At 42.9% G+C, this 18466-nt stretch overlaps 1 protein-coding gene across 3 annotated transcripts in view; it reads right to left on the bottom strand.

Annotated features, from left to right (window-relative positions):
• Nucleotides 1–3759: 3759 nt before the first annotated feature.
• SPPL3 (signal peptide peptidase like 3) overlaps nucleotides 3760–18466 on the bottom strand; it is a 56251-nt gene continuing 41544 nt past the window's right edge. For all 3 annotated transcript variants that reach the window (XM_021549915.4, XM_085593054.1, XM_085593055.1), the window contains 8 exons: nucleotides 18018–18137; nucleotides 14902–14980; nucleotides 14075–14187; nucleotides 9208–9314; nucleotides 8091–8254; nucleotides 6817–7016; nucleotides 5668–5777; nucleotides 3760–4972 (listed from right to left, as the gene is read on the bottom strand). In XM_021549915.4, the coding sequence (XP_021405590.1) occupies nucleotides 4901–4972; nucleotides 5668–5777; nucleotides 6817–7016; nucleotides 8091–8254; nucleotides 9208–9314; nucleotides 14075–14187; nucleotides 14902–14980; nucleotides 18018–18137 (965 nt within the window). In that variant the 3' untranslated portion in view covers nucleotides 3760–4900. The remainder of the gene's footprint in view (nucleotides 4973–5667; nucleotides 5778–6816; nucleotides 7017–8090; nucleotides 8255–9207; nucleotides 9315–14074; nucleotides 14188–14901; nucleotides 14981–18017; nucleotides 18138–18466) is intronic.

Below are 18466 nucleotides of genomic sequence, written 5' to 3'. Positions count from 1 at the left end.
GGCAAGGGCCTCAAGTACTGAGTTTCTCCTTGTTCTACTGGGCATAAGGATTGACAGAACTTGCCAGGTAGTGCATTCAACAGGAGCATTACTACTGGAAAATCATTCCAGTGACCTTGAATGTACTGTAAATTATAGAGGGCTTCTCTGGATGAAGCTTGATTTCAGCCTATATTTCCTCTTTGATTGCTGCAGTGATGCTACCTGAAGATGTGGAGATACTATTTTACACTTAACTTCTCCTTGCAGCCACTCAGAACAGGACCTGCAGGGATGTGAGGACTTCAGCAATGCAGTTCCTGTTATGCTGAGCTCCAGCTGAATCCCCAGTGAGCCAGCACAGTCAGTCACACTTCTGCCAGCCCATTTCCCCTTTCGTCCAGGTGCTTCTCTTAGATCTGCTGTGCTGTCAGTGCTTGCTGATGCCCCTCTTCACCCTCAGCCTCCCTCATTACCAGCTCTAATTTGCTACAGTTTCTCTGGAGAGCAGAATGAAACCATCCCTGTCACCCATCATGCTGGCTGTGACCACCTCAGTGGAGAGAGAACCTACAAACTTGAGGTAGAAAAAAAAAAAAAAAAAAGTGTGCAAAAGCTTTCTGAAAGTTTTTCCCTGCTGCCACAAGGTTCAGCAAGAGCACTCAGTGCCCTGTGACACTGCACTGCTTTGGGGGTAAAACAGCATGATTACACACACAATGTCCCAGAGCTCCCGGAGCAAAGCAGTGGTTTTACTCAGAGCAAGATACTTCAAGCTTGCTCCTTGCTGCTGCCTGCTGAGAGAACTTTGTGTGAAGAGTGTGTCTGCTCCTCAGGGCTGTTGCAGAGGAACTGCTGAAAGGGCAAAACACAAACGAGTTTTGCAGCATTAAATCAGCAGCTTTTAACCAAGCCACCCTCAGACAGCACAAACCCAGGCATGGGCAGGGCCAGGCTCTCCTTGGAGAAAAGGGTCTGTTCACACATGAAGCCCCAACTTTCTCTCAACTGCCAAACAGCTAACATTGCAAAGCTGGGGCACAGAGATGGGAAAATCAGGTTATACATAAATTAGAAACAAGTGGGGAAGGAGATAAGTCACTTTTCAAGAACAAAAGCTACACTTCTCAAGGACTTTGTGGTTTTGCCCCATAATGCTCTAGGAGTACGTGAAACTGGTTATGAGGCATGAAGCAGGTGGAGGCTGAACTAGAATCCTTTCTTAGAAAACATAGTTACAGTAACTAGGAGTTACTTCTGCCGTGCCCTAGACCTGATAGCTTTTGTATCATGTAGCTCAGACTCTTCCTTGTGAGTTCCCTACAGACTAAAGGGAGATGAGCTGATCTGAAAAAAAAGACAAATTTATTCTGATTTTAAATTAGATCTTTGTTTCACCTAAGTTGAGAGCCCTCACTCTCAACACAGACCTGGCAACAGCCATGCATTCAGGTTATGTTGGAATTTGGGAAAAATATGGAAAATAGTATATTTGAAAAACATCCTGAAGTAAAAAAGCAAAGTGCCTGGAAGAATAATAGAATAGACATGGAATAGTGATAAAAAAATGTGACAGTGCTGTTACTTGAATGAAAAAACTAATTTCAAATTCAAATTTTGGAATTCATCATGTCTGTAAGGTGAAGTCTGACCTTAGGGAAATATCAGCATACAAACAGGACCATTTCTAAGCTTACTGTTCTCAAAGATGCAGCAGAGTACCAGACCTGTCAGCAGATTTGTACACAACAGCTCTGGTCCGTGTCCTAACAACTGTGCTGTAAGCATGCTCTGGTCTATCACTTTTTTGCCAGCTTTTTACCTCTTGCAAGGAGATTTATATTAGTCAGCTATTAAAATAGTTATTTTTGGCAGCTTTCTAGAAGAAGGGGCAGGCAGCTGGGCAGTCTCACTGCAGGACCTTGTGCCTAGTGCATTAAGGAGCTCAACAAAGAAGGCATCAGCAGCTGTACCAGAGCCAACGGGGACAGGAACCCAGGTCCTGCACAGTCTCCCAAAATCCAGAGGACCCAAAGTACCCTGTACAGCTTGATCCTCAAGCAGAGGAGACACATCAGACTGGAAAGACATAGACCAAAGGTCCATCTGTACAGGGAGAGCCCACAGCTGAGCAGCCAGGTAGGATCCATTTCTAATCCCCCTGAATGGTTTGAGGAGAGCTGTGGAACAGAGCTTTGCAGCTTTAACTTAAAGCTCTGGGAAAGCACTTTTTCTTAGTACAGTTAAACCTCAGTGAACCTCTGCCAAGCACCAAAATCCTTTTCCTGCCAGCTGAAGGGGCAGTAAACCCTTTCCAGTGCAGTGGGTGCTCACCTGGGTGGGACCCAGCACAATATGAGGGGCAGGGACAGAGGGCTCAGTAAGGGCTCGCTCAGGTCTCCTGGTGCAAGAGAAGGGCACAGAGTGCAGGGAGGCAAGACAGCTTAACAAGGAAGACCAGGCATTTTTGGGGAAGCTAAATTAATTCTCATGAAGTATTTATCAATTAGCACTTCTAGAACTTTCTCCAGAATGCTTCTCTAACTGTAGAAATTGTTCATAAAGACACTTGGCAGGTATGGCCTAAAAATGCTGCTGCAAAACAGAGAAAGACCTTGTATTTTAATTCCAGAGGAATTACAAAGAAATAATTCCAAAGGAGGGAACTGCTGTGAAGCTGATGGCGCCTGAGCTGTGCACAATTGTCAGGTAGGTGCAAAGGCTAGGCAGATAAAGCTGCAATGAAGTGAAGCTGAATTTGTTACTCCACTGCAAAAAAACCCTTTTTATTTGAATACCCACCTCAGTATTTATTCACTTCATGTTTGAGGCTCAAAACTGATGCCTTTCTACTGTCCCAAGCAATTCTGGGACCTGACACCTGTCATGAACAGAAAAAGCAGATTCTCATGAAGAACTATTAATTTCATTTAAAAAATATAGTTACCTGAGGATGACCACTGCAGGCACATGGTAGAGGGAATGCTTTCAGCTAAGGGAAAGAAAAGAACTCAGGGGGAGTGTGTGTGAAAGAGAGATGATGTCCCAGTGTCCCCCTTGCCACACCCACCCATGTTTGCTAAATCTCATCACCACCAACCCTCCCCCAGCATGGCTGAGCTGTGTCTTACTGTTTATCCTGGGACATTCCAGCTGTCTTGGAAGTGCATCCCAGCCAGCTCAGAGGCATCAGGGCCCCTGCCACCTGTGCCAGACCTGCCTGAGAACAGAGGAAGGGGTTAATTAATGACATTAAAGACAGCACACATGTGGCTGGACAAAATTTCCTGCCATGTCCAATATGCTCTTCTTGTACCACCAACAGCGCTGAGGGCTTCAGGTGTTTGATCAACCCCTCCCTTACCTGGAACGAAACCAGTCCCAAAGTCACCTCAGTGCTCAGAGTCAGTCTCCAACATTCCTCCTTATCCCGTGCCACTAACACTTCCCAGCATCTGTCACCTAACAAGAGCTGTGAGCTCTCAGGAGAGCTCCCCAAACCCCGCTTGGCACAGTACTTGAAAGGAAAAAAAGTTTAGTTACCTCAGGGAAACCTTTCAGTCAATAAAGTAACAACTGGAACTGCTGGTTTTAGAAAAGAAAGACAAAAATCCACATTTTAACAGGCTACAGGTAGAAAGCAGTCAAAAAAAACAAATTCCAACCAGTCACAACAGTAAAGGACAGTTTTTCTTTTTTCTTTTTTTTTTTTCTTTGAGGGGCAGGGGCATGGAAAAATACAGCACACTAATGAAACAAAATGCAAAAAATACAAAAAAATAGAAAATAGAAAAAATGTATTTACAAGTGATACATTACTATGATCAGAAAGCACAAAGACAATTGCTGCTATAATACATGCACTGGTCAAGAAGGAACTACTAAAAACCTGCAAGGGAGCTGTTTGTAAAAAGAAAAAAAAATATTAAAAAAAGGAGGAAAAAAAAGGAAAAAGACACCCCCACCTCCTCCCCCCTCAGACACACAGGGCTGAGTTTGAACTTTTTTCTTCCCTAGTTTGCTACATTGATCAAATCAAATATCCCCTAAAGTTCATGGTACAACCAGTACAAATACTACACTTGGTTTTAAACTGCAGGTTCAGTTGTAGGAGGGGGGAAAAACAGCAGCTCATTGTAGATCCATATACATAAAGCCAGAGTAACTGCGCTACATGCTAAAAATTACAGCAAGCCCCTGTCTGCTACACAGCATGATCTTAGCAGGTTTTCCTTTTTATTTATTCATATATATATCTATATGTGTGTATATATATATGTATAAAAATCGTGCCCTTTTTCACTGCAATATGACATCTGGGTGGAAATGTAACTTGTTACAACAAATTTTTATATGTATACTGCAAGAAGTCACTCGATGTCTGTGGATTTAATAAGTAACCTCACACCACAGGAAATATTTAATAAATCAAAAAAACCCAATATTGTGACAGAAGACCTTCTGTCTCAGTTCTTTTCAAAACCGAAGTCCCGCAGGAAACTGGTCCCAATGTCCATGAGGGGTTCTCTGAAGAAGCCTCGGTTTGCTGAACTGTTTTTGCGTTTAGTGTTCACAAGTTTTTGAACGACTTCAAGCCGTTTTTAGTTTCAAGTCTTGTCTCTTCCTCTCTCACAAAGGTAATAGTCTGGTACTAATCCATCTGAGTGAGGAAAAGAGGAAAGTGGCTGCAGTTGCACAAAGGGTCCCCAGTTCCACATCTGCAGGGAGATACGGAGTCACACGGAGCTCTGGGATTTCAGCTTTTGTTTCTTTCACTCCTTTAATACAAAGTCCTTTCATACGTGTCCCATCGCTGGTACCTTCCCAAGTACCAGCCAGTCCAGCTTTAGGAGACAACAAAGCCACAAGTTAAAGTGAAAAGGACCAAGGCAGAAGTTCAGGTCACTTCCTGTCTGTTCCATCATACTTCCAGGAAACGGGAGCTGCTGGACTTGGAGTGGAAAGGCTCAGACCACATGCGACGTAGATCGCCCTAGGCAGGGAAACAGCACAAGGACCGTGCCCTCAGAAACACTCAACTCTGCTTAGAATTCACATTTTAAAATGCACACAGAATTGCAAACACATCTTAGAGCAAATGTATTCTTCACCCGTTTTGCAAATTACAATAAAGACAGTAAAAATAAATCCTCTCCCTGTCAGGCCAGAATGTCTTTTAGAGCAGATAAAGCCAAAATAGGTTTCTGATGGGAAGGAAATAATTACTCATGTTGAAAATCCTGCCCTTTCTTATGTTCTGCTCTGCAGAGTGCTAGATGCATGCTTCAACAACAGCCCTGGAACAGGAAAATTAAATTTTACAATTTCTGTTCAGAACAGGTGACTAAAAAGAGGCAAGCAAGGTTCTGCCTCTCCAATCACTGTTCAAACTTGTGCATGTGGTATTTCATGACCAACAGGACAAGGACAAATTCACTTATTCAATTAAAACAGAAATGCGTATTTCAGAATTTATTTGATTAGAACTACTGGTACTTTATCTGCATTAATGATCTTCTACTTCAGGAACTCATCTCTCACTTGCTCAGTGCTCTGAAAAGAAGACTGACCCAAGAGCAGTGGTTACTCTGTGCTGGGCCAGGACTGTCAGGGACACACATCATCCTCCTGAGAGCTGCTGCCAGTGCAAGGACACTGACCCTGCTGCCCCGTGTCCTCCCCTCTTACCTTTAAATAGGCCATGGTGAGGAGTGGCAATAAAGTGAATGGTACCAAATAGAGCAGGGCAGGCTGGGCTGCCCGGTGAATACGAGAAGCTACTGTTGCAGTTAATAAACCTATAAGAGAAAAAAGTCACTGTAAATATCTTCAGTTTGCAGGTGGATGTTCTCAGCATTTCATCCACTGAGGCTTCCTTCACCCCCATTCTGAGAGGTGAGGAAAAGTTACTTCTCTGTGCTTTGCCTTCCCTGAATGCAGTTAAAACAACAAAACAGTGAAAAATTATTCTATTTTAGTATTAGGCTGTGTTGAACCACTTGGTCCAGTTTTGGATCTCAAACTAAGCCAAGAATAATTCAGAAAAAATACAGCAAAAGGTGGAGGGGGAAGCAGACTGCATGGCACTGAAATGCTGCTCGAGACTGCTGGTCTGTGGCCCCTGGCCTGAGCAGCCAGGGCTCAGAGGAAGGGCTGTATTCATCAGGAATTGCTTTCCTGGAGACTTGCCAGAAGGGAATGTAGGGGGGAAATCAAGGTGTGGGGGAAGAAAGGCTATTGGTAGGAAATTATCTTGCCTTTTCAGCCTCAGAAGGGCCGTGGGAGGTCAGGATATGCACATGCATGCCCTGGCTGGAGGGAAGAGCCTGTTTTATATTAGGCAGAAAAGGGCTGGCTACAGCAAATTATAAAAAGCACTCCAGTTGTAACTATTGATGATTTTCTGTATGTACTACTATGTCAAGATCAGAATACAAGAATGCAGGAATTGCCTAGGTGAATTGCTTAAATTTGCTATGTAGTATGCACAGCATAATTTATCTGGAGACTTCCATATTTTCCCCATCACTCAGGTATGAGCTACAACACTTTTTAAGCCAGTGAAGCAAAGTGCAAGTGCTAACAAAAGCACACCGATACTCTCTTTCATCCTCTAAATAAAATACAATAGCTACCAAAAAAAAATCTTGAAGACTATAGAAGGGCTTTTTCTCCCTAGACTATGCCAATAAAAGCAAAGAGAGGAGGATTAAAAAGAACATAACCAAGCATCCTCTCAAAGCCTCTTTACACTTGCTTTCATCATCTTTTAAACCTACTACAATAATCCCACATCTGCTCACTTAGACAGCTCTTAATATTGAACTAATTACTCACCTACAAAATAGCCAATAAGTGTGCAGTGAAAGTAGGAGACCTTCTGCATGCGCCCAGAGATGTTCCCTGGTCCTGGGGCGCCGCAGGAATCGCTGTTGGCTTGTTTTTTGTAGTTATCGTAACGCAGGACAAAGCAGAGCAGAAGCCCTGGCATCACAATATCTCCAATCCCCAGCATGGAGAAGTGGCTGCCTGTGGAACTAAAGAGCAACTGGAATTGGGTTCATGGTCAAAACAAAACGTGACGAGCTCTAGACTCCTCCACTGTGGTTTTGAGCTTCATTTGGCATAGCCTCTCTACTGGCAAACTTGCACATGAACCCAATGCTGGCTAATGAGGTTTTCCTCAGCTGTACTCAAACCCATTTGGGCAGGGATGACATTGCTCCAAACCAGTTTCCTTCTCTCAGTAGTGTTTAAGCTGCCTTTGCCATTAAATCACTTAATGAAACAGATCCACTGACCCAGTATTACAGTCCTCTCCCTCCTCAGTGCTGATGGGAGGGACCAGCTGGCCCTTTGATCTTTTGATTGCCATTAAAGTGCATCTTCATCCCCATGCATGCAGATCTAAAACAAGGCAGTGCACCCATTTTGGACATTCAGACAAAACAGAAAACTAGTCTTGCCAGATTCTCAGAGAAGAGCCAATTGTGAAAAAGATTAAGAACAAAAATCATCTATATCTTAAAATGAAGATATTTTTCATGAAAATTGTTCACTTTGTCAACTTTGTGATTTCATATCGCAAAGTTGACAAAGTAAACAATTTTGATTTTATCGCTGCAGACAATCAACGATAATCTCTGATCTTTTAATCCCTGTAATTTCAGCATCTCAACATCTAAATCAACAGTAACACAGTAACAAAACTTACTGCCTGCCTGCTGCTGCACTGAGCTTACTGCCCCACCAGGGAACCCCTGAGCAGTGACATGTGGAATAATCTCCCTTCAGCACTGCGCTTGCCTGGTAAGCCACCCTTGCTTAGATCAGTTTCCAACCCCTTCCCAGTCATCTGCGATTACACAGTAATTCAGACTGTTCTGATGTTATACTAAACCTCACATCTTCTTCTTTTAAATGTGAGGTCACACTAGCAATCATCAGGCTGCAGAACTCTCACAAATGTCAAGAAGTGCATCCTGCTCTGAGTAAGCAAAGTGTCCAGTCCTCACTGCTCATTACATTCCTTGATTTTCCAACAGAATTAGTACTAGTAAAGATACGGAGGGAAAACATTTCTCATGTACTACAGTAAAAGAAGCTTTTACCTTGGGAATACAAGTTTGCCAGGCAGTGACAGACGGGGAACATCTCTGCCGACATTTGGTCCCAGGTGAAGTTTCCGGGATAACACATCCAGGGGGTTATCAGCTGGTTGTGTGGCCACTTTCACCATAACATTGCTGTTAAAGATGTAGGCAGAAAAAAAGACCTGCAGAGCAAGGTAATCAGAAGTCACAAACTGCAATTACACAGCAACTCAAGCTGAATTTTTGCTTTGCTATTCAAGAAAATAAAGGCTACTTTCCTGATGATGACAAAAGGCAAAATGTATTGCAAAAATTCAGATGGAAATTTTTAATCCTCAAGAATAACTGGAATATACTTTCTGATATCAAGAGATCCTTTGGCAAAGGACCCGTCTGGACAACAAGCAGATAGTGTGGGATGACAAATGCAGATAAAAGCACCATGAAAATGGAAGGGATCTGCAGAACAGAGAAGAGGGTGAGTGCAGTGCTTACTCATAAATGGAATGAGGCAGCCCTTGTCTCCAACAGGCTTTTATGGCTTTGATGCTACAGCCCATCCCACTGGAATCTCTGGCTGCCCTGGATCAGTGCTTGGTGTTACGCAAAGGTAAAACAAACCCCTCTTGCTATTACAGAACACATTCTGTCAGGTTCCTTGTAGAAGTGCACTAAGATTTTATGCCACCCTGTCTGGCTGTAAGTCCATTCGCATTCCTGTTCTGCAGATTTCACTGCTAATTAGGAGTCAGCACGTGTGCCCTGTGCCAGTGTGGACACAGCTCTGTCTGTGTGTGTGGGAAATGCTTGTTTGCATCTTCAGCCAGCTTTCAAAATCTGAGGTCCAAATTCAGGTTTTTTTTTTTTTTTTATAATATGCAGAAGTCAAAATATTCTAATCTTATTTCTGCTTTATTTTAAGTAATTATCAAGGAAACTTTTTTGTATCCTGTTGTAGAATTCAGCATCTCAGAATGGAGTGGTGGAGCCAATCTTCTGGCTTTTCCAGATTTCCTCAAAACCAGTATTGAGGAAATTTCCTTCATACCGGTACAATTCATGTAAAACAGGCCCAAGGCCGATTACAAATCCAAAGCATAAAACCAATTTTAGCAAAACCAAACCAAACACTTACCCAAAAGACATCATAAATTAGTAACCCAGAGAGCAGCAAGCAGGAAACCTTCAGGCTCGGCAGCCGGACAAAGGCTATCATTGCAACACACAGGCCCATAGCCAGAGCTACAAAATGCAAGACATCATTAGTTCATTAAAAATAGCAGAACAAACAGAAAAACACCAATCCCAAGAAAGTATCTCCCCTCCAGGACCCCAAAGAAGCCTCTGTTTGCCCCTGTGCAGCTCTGCATGCACTAGATGACTGTCTACCATTTCCAGACAGTGACATTCTTCTTACCAGGGTTAATCAAAGTCAAAATACATTCAGGAGCCAACTGCAAACACATCCCCTTGACTCAGAGATCCCTCTGCAGGCACAACCGCCAGTTCCACTCAACTTCCACCACCACCACAAAGAAATGTTTCCATGTCCTAGGGACGCCATCTCCCCTGTACAACCCTGACTACCTACTTTAAAACAGAGGCAACAAAACAACTCTGAATTCTCTGTGCCCCAAACACAAACCTCTACTTTTCCTCTACTGGGTTTTCTAAGAAATGCATAAAATAAATAAGATCCTTGAGTCTTAATTCAGAAAGGGCATGGCTACAACATGACTTGTTACAACTTGGTCTGACAAAAACCCACTCAAACCAAACTTCTGCTTGGGCAAGACTGTGCAAGACTGCCTGAATATCATGAAACATCATCACTTAGATATCCAGGATTTCCCAATAACCAAAATGTGTGTGACAGCTTAGGAGAAAAAATATGGGTAAGTTTTTATTTAATCCCTCCTAAGGGTGAGTTTTCATCCAGATCAGTGAGCTGAACAACATGACACAGCTCAGATTTTCACTCTGTACCAAGGCGAATTGTGTCAGGGTAGAAAGGTAAGATTTTAAACAAAAACCCAGTCTTCACATTTGTGTCATTGCCTGCTTCTTTGAGCCCAGCCTCATCTACCAAGGATACTCAACTGACAACTGAATCTATTTCTACTGGTTACAAGTAAATCCCCGAAGAAATACTTAAAATAAAAGCAAATCAGTTTTCATCTATGATATCAGTCTATTTGCAAGGAATAATGGAGCCCTGCTGGGATCACATTACAGTCAATCATGCAGACATTTGTCACAAAATGTCTTGGTCTAACATGACACAATTTTTAAGAAGTTACAATCCCATTTTTGCCAACTGGAACTGCCAGGGAAGCCAATTCATTGTGCACATGCCCACCAGTGTAACAGCTGGACTCAGCCAAAATGGACAAATTAACCTCTGGATTCTCAGGCTGTAATTATGGGGCTGTGAAGCCACCTACAACTTGTATTTCACCTGAAAGCTGGGAAGATCTGCCATCCACTCACTAGGGAAACACATCCATACACATTCAAGGGATAAACATGTCCTAGGCCTCCTGCCAGCGTGGCTGCCTGCAGTGCCCAGGGGCTGCATCCCAGCAGTTCTGCCAAGCCCATCTTCTCTCCTGAGAACTGGCAACCTTAGCACAACCCCAAGTGTCACAGCAGCCAGTTTTAACAAAGCAGTGGGGTCGCTGACATAAAGATGGACCCTGAGTCACAAAATGCGAGCAAATTATTGAGGTTTACAGAATTTGACACAGCAAAGCAGCAGGAAAAAGAACTGCATTCAGTAATTCAGTAGAGCCCTGAGTTACAGACTTCCTCAGCAGAACAGCAAATACAAGGGAACAGACTGTTTCAAATCAAAGAGGTTTCTCTAAAACCATTGTTAATAATAGCTCAAGTAAGCCTATATTTAGGAGAGGATTTCCAGGTTATAATTAATGAGAAATGGAAATACTGTAACCAGTATGAGTTTTATCTATTGTTCACACACTCCATTTTTCTCTCACTGAAGTGAACCCAGCCACAAGCACAAGGCATCAAACTAAGCAAATACTGGGTAGAAAAGAAGATGGAAAAAATCCTTCAGCTGACAGTGACATGCTAATAATTAAACAGTTTTGCAAATGCTTTAAGAAATACTGGTAAATTTAAAAAACAAGCAGGAATGCTCAAGAGGGTACAAGTAATATGGGCCAAAGTGCAGTCAATAGACTTCTCTAAATGAAAGCCAGTTTCCCTATCCAAGCTCATGCATCAGTGTTGACAAACTATATAAGGCAGATCTGCACTGAAATATACTTCAAATCATTAAGAAAAAAAGCCAAATATGAGAGAAAGACAAAAGAGGGTAGAGCAGCCACACAACCAGCAGCTTTGGTTTGCAAGTGCTGGGCAATGGGTTAACAAGGCTGAATAAGAAAGCACTGAAGGAGTTAACTGTCAATTAACAGAGCAAATTAACTCCAGAGTCCCTGCAAACACAGTCCTTATGGAACAGGGATATTCTGAGGATTAAGAATATTCTTGCATATGTGGTTAGACACTGGCAGCTTTCCAGCTCTCCTGCATCCAGAGCAGGTGAAAGCTCCAAGATGCTGCTGCAGAGTCTGGTTTACAAAGCACTGTGTAAGCTGGGGAGGCTTTAACTTCACCAGGTGAAGCTCTGATCTGATGAAAGTGTATTTTAAAAGAAGGGAGTAAAAACAGATTGCTGCAGCAGCTCCTGGAGTATCCATGACCATGCCATTCACTCTGTAGCTACAGATATTCCATACAACTATAGCATTCCTGTTGTACATCTCCAGCTCTGTCCACTATTTAGGAAAGCTTTCATTTTAGCCAGGCTTTACCATGGAACAGTGACCATCCTTGGTGATTCTGTCTTCCAGCAATCTGCTGTGAGAAATATGCATTTCAGTACCTATAAAGGTGCATCACCACATGCCAGAACAGCCCCCCGGAGCCAAGACGGGCTCACTCTGCCCTGCAAGACGTCCCTGCCTTTAGAACCACTTCAGCCAAGGGCTCTGCAGGCAGCAGCAGGGTAGGATTAGGGCACTGAAGGCTGTTCCAGCAGGAACAGCCACACCTCGATTTCGTAAGGCCTGGCAATTACCAAGAAGTATTTCCCATGTTGTCCTCAGCTGTCGAGCTGCAAAGCTCTTTCCCTGACAGACTCAACTGCCCAGGGCTCTCCAGGTGCTGCTGCTCAGGAGGAGCCAATGGGCAGCACGTTCCCAACAAGGGCCAAACAGGATCCCCGCGGCCGGGCACAGCCAGAGCTGCCAGGCTGCCTTCAGGACAGGAGCACGGGTGAGCCCCTGGCCTCCCCAGGACTCGGTCACGGAACGCAGAGACCATGGGATCCTCACACGGCAGCACACGATGAGGACTAAAGCTCCGGTCTGCTTCCTGACAAAGGCCAATAAAAGCTACTCCCTGTTTAGTGTCACTGGCAAACACTGACTGAATTAGATTTGAACAAATGACAGAAGAATCACCTATATAGTTCAAATTCCCTTAATACACTACATAAAATAATTCAAAGCAAGACAGCAGCGACACAATCCAGTAAATCATAAAAAACCTCCAAGAGAAGTAGAAACCAGACACCACTCTGCACCAGCAGCTCAGAGCTCTGTAGATGAATTACTTCAAAGTCCAACATGTCAGACTGAAACATTCACAAAAATAACTATTTTAAACTAAATACTTCTGCTGATACCTCAGTGTAGACATCTCTTCAGATTCTGCCAAAATCCACACTTGACATTCCTTTTCGCATTGCAGCTACTGCAGATCAAGGGTCACCCTCAATTTCATGGTGGGCTACTCTGCTTATCACAAAACAGACTTTGTCTGCATTTTTTCATTTACCATCTGCTATTTTAAAAGGTATTTCCCTTTCATACAACAGGTGGGACTTCCAAAGCAGTTCAAACTATGAATGAAGCATAGTGCCCACATACAAAAGAAAGAATGATGGTGCCATGAGAGGTTTCAGTGCTAAGGATGTGCTGCTGCTACCTCATTTAGAAGGAGCTGTAAACTGATAGGATAAATGTTTTCTATTGTAACAAACAATTTCAAGGGCAGGTAATGTTGCAGCAATTTTTCCTCAAGCAAGCACGACCTCAGCCTGCCATTACACCATGTCCTAAGCCAATTGAGCTGCCTGACACTGCTGAGAAGCAGAGGTCTTGCTCCTGGCTACTCCTTCATGCCTTTGCTATTATACCCACTCCATCCCCTCAGATTCCATCATCTGCCACTTACCTTCTGCCAAATTTAGCACACACCTGACTACAAAATAATCCAATTCATCTCACTGCAGCTGCAGAAAAACAGGCTGGCAAAACCCAAGTATGCTGCCATTCTAGTGAGCTGGATCAGTTTACCATGTGATTAACTAAGTGCCAGAGCTAGCACAAGAGATCTGGAAGGCAGGAGGGAAGGAGGAAGGCTCCTTTTTGGAATAGTAAGCTGTGAATTCAGGTCAACCACCATGAAAAAAACCACAATCAATCACACCCTCAAGCCAGCTGGCTGACTGCCAGTTTCGCCCATCTCATCACACAAGGCCAGCATCGCAGAGATCAAAGCCAACCAACTACTGTGAGCTGCTTCACAACAAATCATTTGAGCATCAGAACCAATAAACAACAAGATGCACACCAAAAATTAATCCAATTTTTAGAATCAAGCTATGAATCATAAACAACCACTGTCTCCACACATCTTTAACTCAATCTGGCCATTCACCCTACACCACACAGGTGCAGAATATCTTGCAGGAGTGTTCTGGCACTTCCCTGGAAGCTTTTACAAACCAGAAAAACAGGTGTTCCAAGCACTCCCCTGCCATGTTGCTGGCAGTGGCTCTTCAGGGAGTCTGCCACACAGCTCAGCAGCCAAGCCATTAATAATAGCAAATTTCACCCATCATCACCAGGCACATGTGTCAGAAGAGGCACAAACCAGCAGTAAAACCCCTTAATTCACATACTCACCATCCATTAGGAGCCAGTGGCCAGTTAGCACCCAGATAAGGACAAGCATCACAGACAGAGAAAACGAGAGCAACTCAGCAGCAGTGAAACGCCCACAGCAGCCAAAGGAAATCCTAGAACAACACACAAACATCAGCTGGAAGACTTTATGTTTCCATTTAAAGAACAGAAAATGGACACTGTTGGAACATGGCTCAAGTGCTGATGAAAGGTGCCAAGAACAACTGAAGGGAAGTTCCTTTGCCACAAATAGGTACCAAAACAGCAACAAAATAAAAGCCTTCCTCACATTCAAATACTGTGTGTGAAGCATGAACTGCAGATATGGAAAAAATCCTGTAAATCTTGGCACCTCTCTTGAAATCGCCAACATTCCTAGCACCACCTAAGATAGTGCTTTTAGCAATATGAACTCAAATCACAAGGTTAAAAAATAAAATTAGTTTCAAAACAAGACACTAACAACTGTAATTTCCACTGCATTAACTACAGTCTTCAAAGAAGCCGCCATTAAAATCCAGAGTCCAATGTTAACAAACATTAAAATCCAATGCCAAGCCCAAACTCTAAAGTCTCAGCCAAAAGAAGCCAAACTTATTAAAAATCACTGTTGGAAAATCTAGACCCATGTAATGGTATTACATTTCCCAGGCTGGCAAGCGATGTACAGAAATTGTGCTTCCTACTTTCACAGTGGAAGCATAATGCTGGCACAAAAAAAACTGCACAAACATCAGTCCTGAGGTTAATGCTTATTAAAGAATTCTCATTAAAAGAAAGAAATATAACACACAAGAAGAGGAGCAAAGGATTGCTCAAGTCCTTACTTGTTTTGAGGTGAACAAGGCCGTGTTAAGTACTGGCACATCGGGAGCAGAAGGAAAGCAAAAGCTATTGTTGCAAGGACTATGAAAAGAAGAAAAGGTAATATTAGGACATTCAGACCTAATTTCTACAGTACACAAACATGCTTCTCCAATTTGAAAAAGCTCTTGCAACAATGTCCTATTATCATATGCTCAGTATTATTCCAGCATGAGCAGCTCAAAGCTCTGAGGTTTTCTGCACAAAGTGAGCCTTCAGACTGAAATAAAACAAAAGCTCTCAAAGGAATGCAATGCCCCATCCCCAAACCCTAAAAAAAAAAGTCTTAAATTTATTCATGATCATGTCAGCAAAAAAACCCCAATTTTCACATTCTGAGAAAAAAAAAAAACTACTACAAATTAGTTCTGAGATTTTCTTACAAATTTTCAACATATGACACAGACACAGCATAATAGAGGGGTTTTTTCCACTTTTTAACTTGGATAGTAATTTCTTCTCCCATCTCACTCAAAACTCTTTATTCATTACTAAAACACAGTACAACTTCAGATAACTTATAGTCAGTAGCTGACAACCTCAGTTTTTTAAAATATAAAGTGCTTTAGGTTTTTGAAAACAGAATGATAAAAATACATAAATATCCAAACAGACTATTTCCATAAACATTTTCTTTTTCAAGCAGCATACTTATCCCACCCACACATTTTTAAAAACATTTTGTAACTGCTGGTATTCATAATCATTTTTCCTTCCAGTTTTTTTAAAGGACTATTTAAAAGGATGGAGCACCAGGGCGTGGAGACACAGACATGTCAGCAGCACACATCCAAAACTGCAGCAAGAACAGACTGCCATGAAAATAGAAGTTTTGGAACTTTCTGCATGCTGCAATTCAGATCTTTGTGCTGTCTTCTACTTCTTCCTTTAAAAATTTTTGTTGCTGGTTTTTAAAAGGGATTTTTCTTCTCAAATGAAGACGATGGGACAGAATCAAACATGGTCTTACAGTTCAAGCTGTTCTCTACACAGTTTAAGCCAACCAGAGAAAAATTCTTTTGGTCAAACCACATCTTTCCTTTCTGGTGGGAGGAAGATTTGAAACAAAACAAAAAAAGGAGAACTTACTCTAAAAAGAGAATTTCAAAAGTGTCTGCATACAAACAGCACTATGAAAACCCAACAGTTCTAGCAAGATTTCAGAGGGGGGAAGAAAACCACAGCGGTAGGGAAAGAACGAACATTGTGGCACCTCTGCACAAACTGCACTAAGAACCTCTTTGGAGGTGCCTGGCAAAGAACACTGCCCAGGAACCCTGTGCCCCTGCTGCCCTGAGTGCTGCCCACCCTCCCTGCTCCCTACCCTGGCCCCCCAGGACAGGCTCAACCTTCTTTGCCCTTGGACTCTCTCCTCTCCTCTCCTCTCCTCCCCTCCAGCTCTGCCCAGCAGGGAGCCCTGCACCTCCTGCCCCAGTGTCCCCAAGCTGGGCTCGTTCAGGGTGGGAGTTCAACTGCACCAAGGAGCTGCTCCCAGCGTGGCTCCTGACTGTTCAGCCTTCCAGCCCCAAGGCTCCCGTCCCCTCCAGCCTCATGATCCAGCTGGGAGTCCCTTGGCTTAACTCCTGTCTGCAGGCAATGCCAGCTCTGGGGCTCTGCCCTCCGCCAAGAACTGGGTCCTGGCCTTGGCTGCTTGCTGCACCTACACTGCTCCTGACTCTTCCCTGAAAGGCAAATCTCTGTGAGAGGAAGATTTGAGAGGGCTTTAAGAAACCAGACATCAGCTGTAATTTAGAAGTCCCCCACATCAGCCCCTCCTAGCTACAGAGGATGTAAAATAGCATGACTTGAGCTTGGTGGGACCAAGTTCCACAGCCCCAGGTTTGCAACTCCAGCAGGGTCCCTCCCCTGATGCAAGCCCAAGGAAGAGCATGAACCTACCATAAAACCAGGTTCAAGAATAAAGATACCCAAGAGCACTGACCCCCAGTCCCCTGAGACCTACAACAAACCCCAAGGGACACAGGATCCTCTCGTTACACACAGAAGTGTTAAAATAAAATTACAAAATCCAAGGTCATTTTAAAAATAAATATACCAATAACCCCAACAAGTTAAAATTCCTCGTTTGTCATAAATCTTTCCTCGGAACATCTTAAATATTTGTTTGTAAATATTTCTCTCATATCTAGCATACAGTAGAATCTATCTGAAGTATTTTTTTAATAGGAAAGAACATACATGTCATAAGTTATAAAAGCAGAATTCAACAGGTCTCTACAGGAGGTAGAATTAGACAGGCATCTCAAGACTACAGATTTAAATTTCACCATCAATATCAGCCCTGTTTAAGAGGCTGGCACAGCTCAGGAGTTAAACCATAAGGGCAAAGCCTGCAGTGAAGTAGGAGAGGATGAGGGGTATTCAGGAGTTTAAAAATCTTCACAGACTCAGTATGTGGAGTGAGTACAATTTTTAGAAGCTGCTGTGTATCTGCAGCAGTAGGAAGAATCTTGCTACTCTCAACAGCAGCTGGTCTCTTAAGAATTGCAAAAATATAATAGGCCAAAATTTTCCAAAAAGCGATGCCCTGGCATTTATTTAAAACACAAAATGTGAATGTTAAACAGGACTAGAGGATCTGCAACTTATTTGCAGGTAAATTTCAATTTTGTTCTAAATTCAAGCAGTGCAAGACACTAATATTCAAATGTTAGTGAGACCAGAAACAGAGAAACTGTATTAAAGCAAAACCGAAATTAAAGTAGGAAAAAAGTCTCTGGACAGGATCCTCAAAGTTATTTCCCATGAAGTGCTTCATGTACAGTTCTGAGCATCGATTTATAAAAGTGAACTTCATGCAAAACAACACATCTGGGCACGTTTAGACCTCTGGCAATTTATAGTTCAGTAGGTTCAGCACATCTCTCAGTGGAAAATACTTCTCAAATAATACTTGTTTATTTATAGCTACACAGACATGAAAATACAACTGTGAAACCTGACAATTCTTCTTTTTAATGTACTGTGATATGTATTATAATTCTTACCAACAAAATTAAATTATACCAATACTTTCTGTTCTATTCCAAATCTTATAAAGACAAGAAAACTTAGTCACCTGCTGTGCATATTGTAAAGACAACTTGAACTGAGTCGAAGAAGAAGAACATAACTAGGAGAGACACGGACGCTCCGATGGGCAGGAACAACGCCTGGGTGGAATCGATGGTTTGAATACCTGCAGGAGAGAGGGGACACTGAGCTCGTGTTTGGTGGCACACAGGGACACAGGCCAGCACAGGGCAGGGCTCGGACAGCACGCTCCTCTCAGTGCTGCTGCACCAGGCTCTGACTCGGTGCTCTCCACGCCCAGCACAGCTGCTCCAGCTGAGCGAGCACTGCAACGGCCCCGCTCTGCAGAACTGAAAGTTCACTCTGATCTCCTGCCACAGACAGAGTGAAAGACAAGCTGTGAAAATTAACATTATTTAGGGATTAGAATCACTTTACACTGAGACACATAAATGTGTTGAACAGAGCATATGTAAGGTTTACTTAATCTCTGAA

This window comes from Lonchura striata, chromosome 15 (assembly GCF_050655825.1).
Source record: "Lonchura striata isolate lonStrDom1 chromosome 15, ASM5065582v1, whole genome shotgun sequence".
Lineage (NCBI taxonomy): Eukaryota > Metazoa > Chordata > Aves > Passeriformes > Estrildidae > Lonchura > Lonchura striata.
This window is presented reverse-complemented; position numbering and strand designations above follow the sequence as displayed.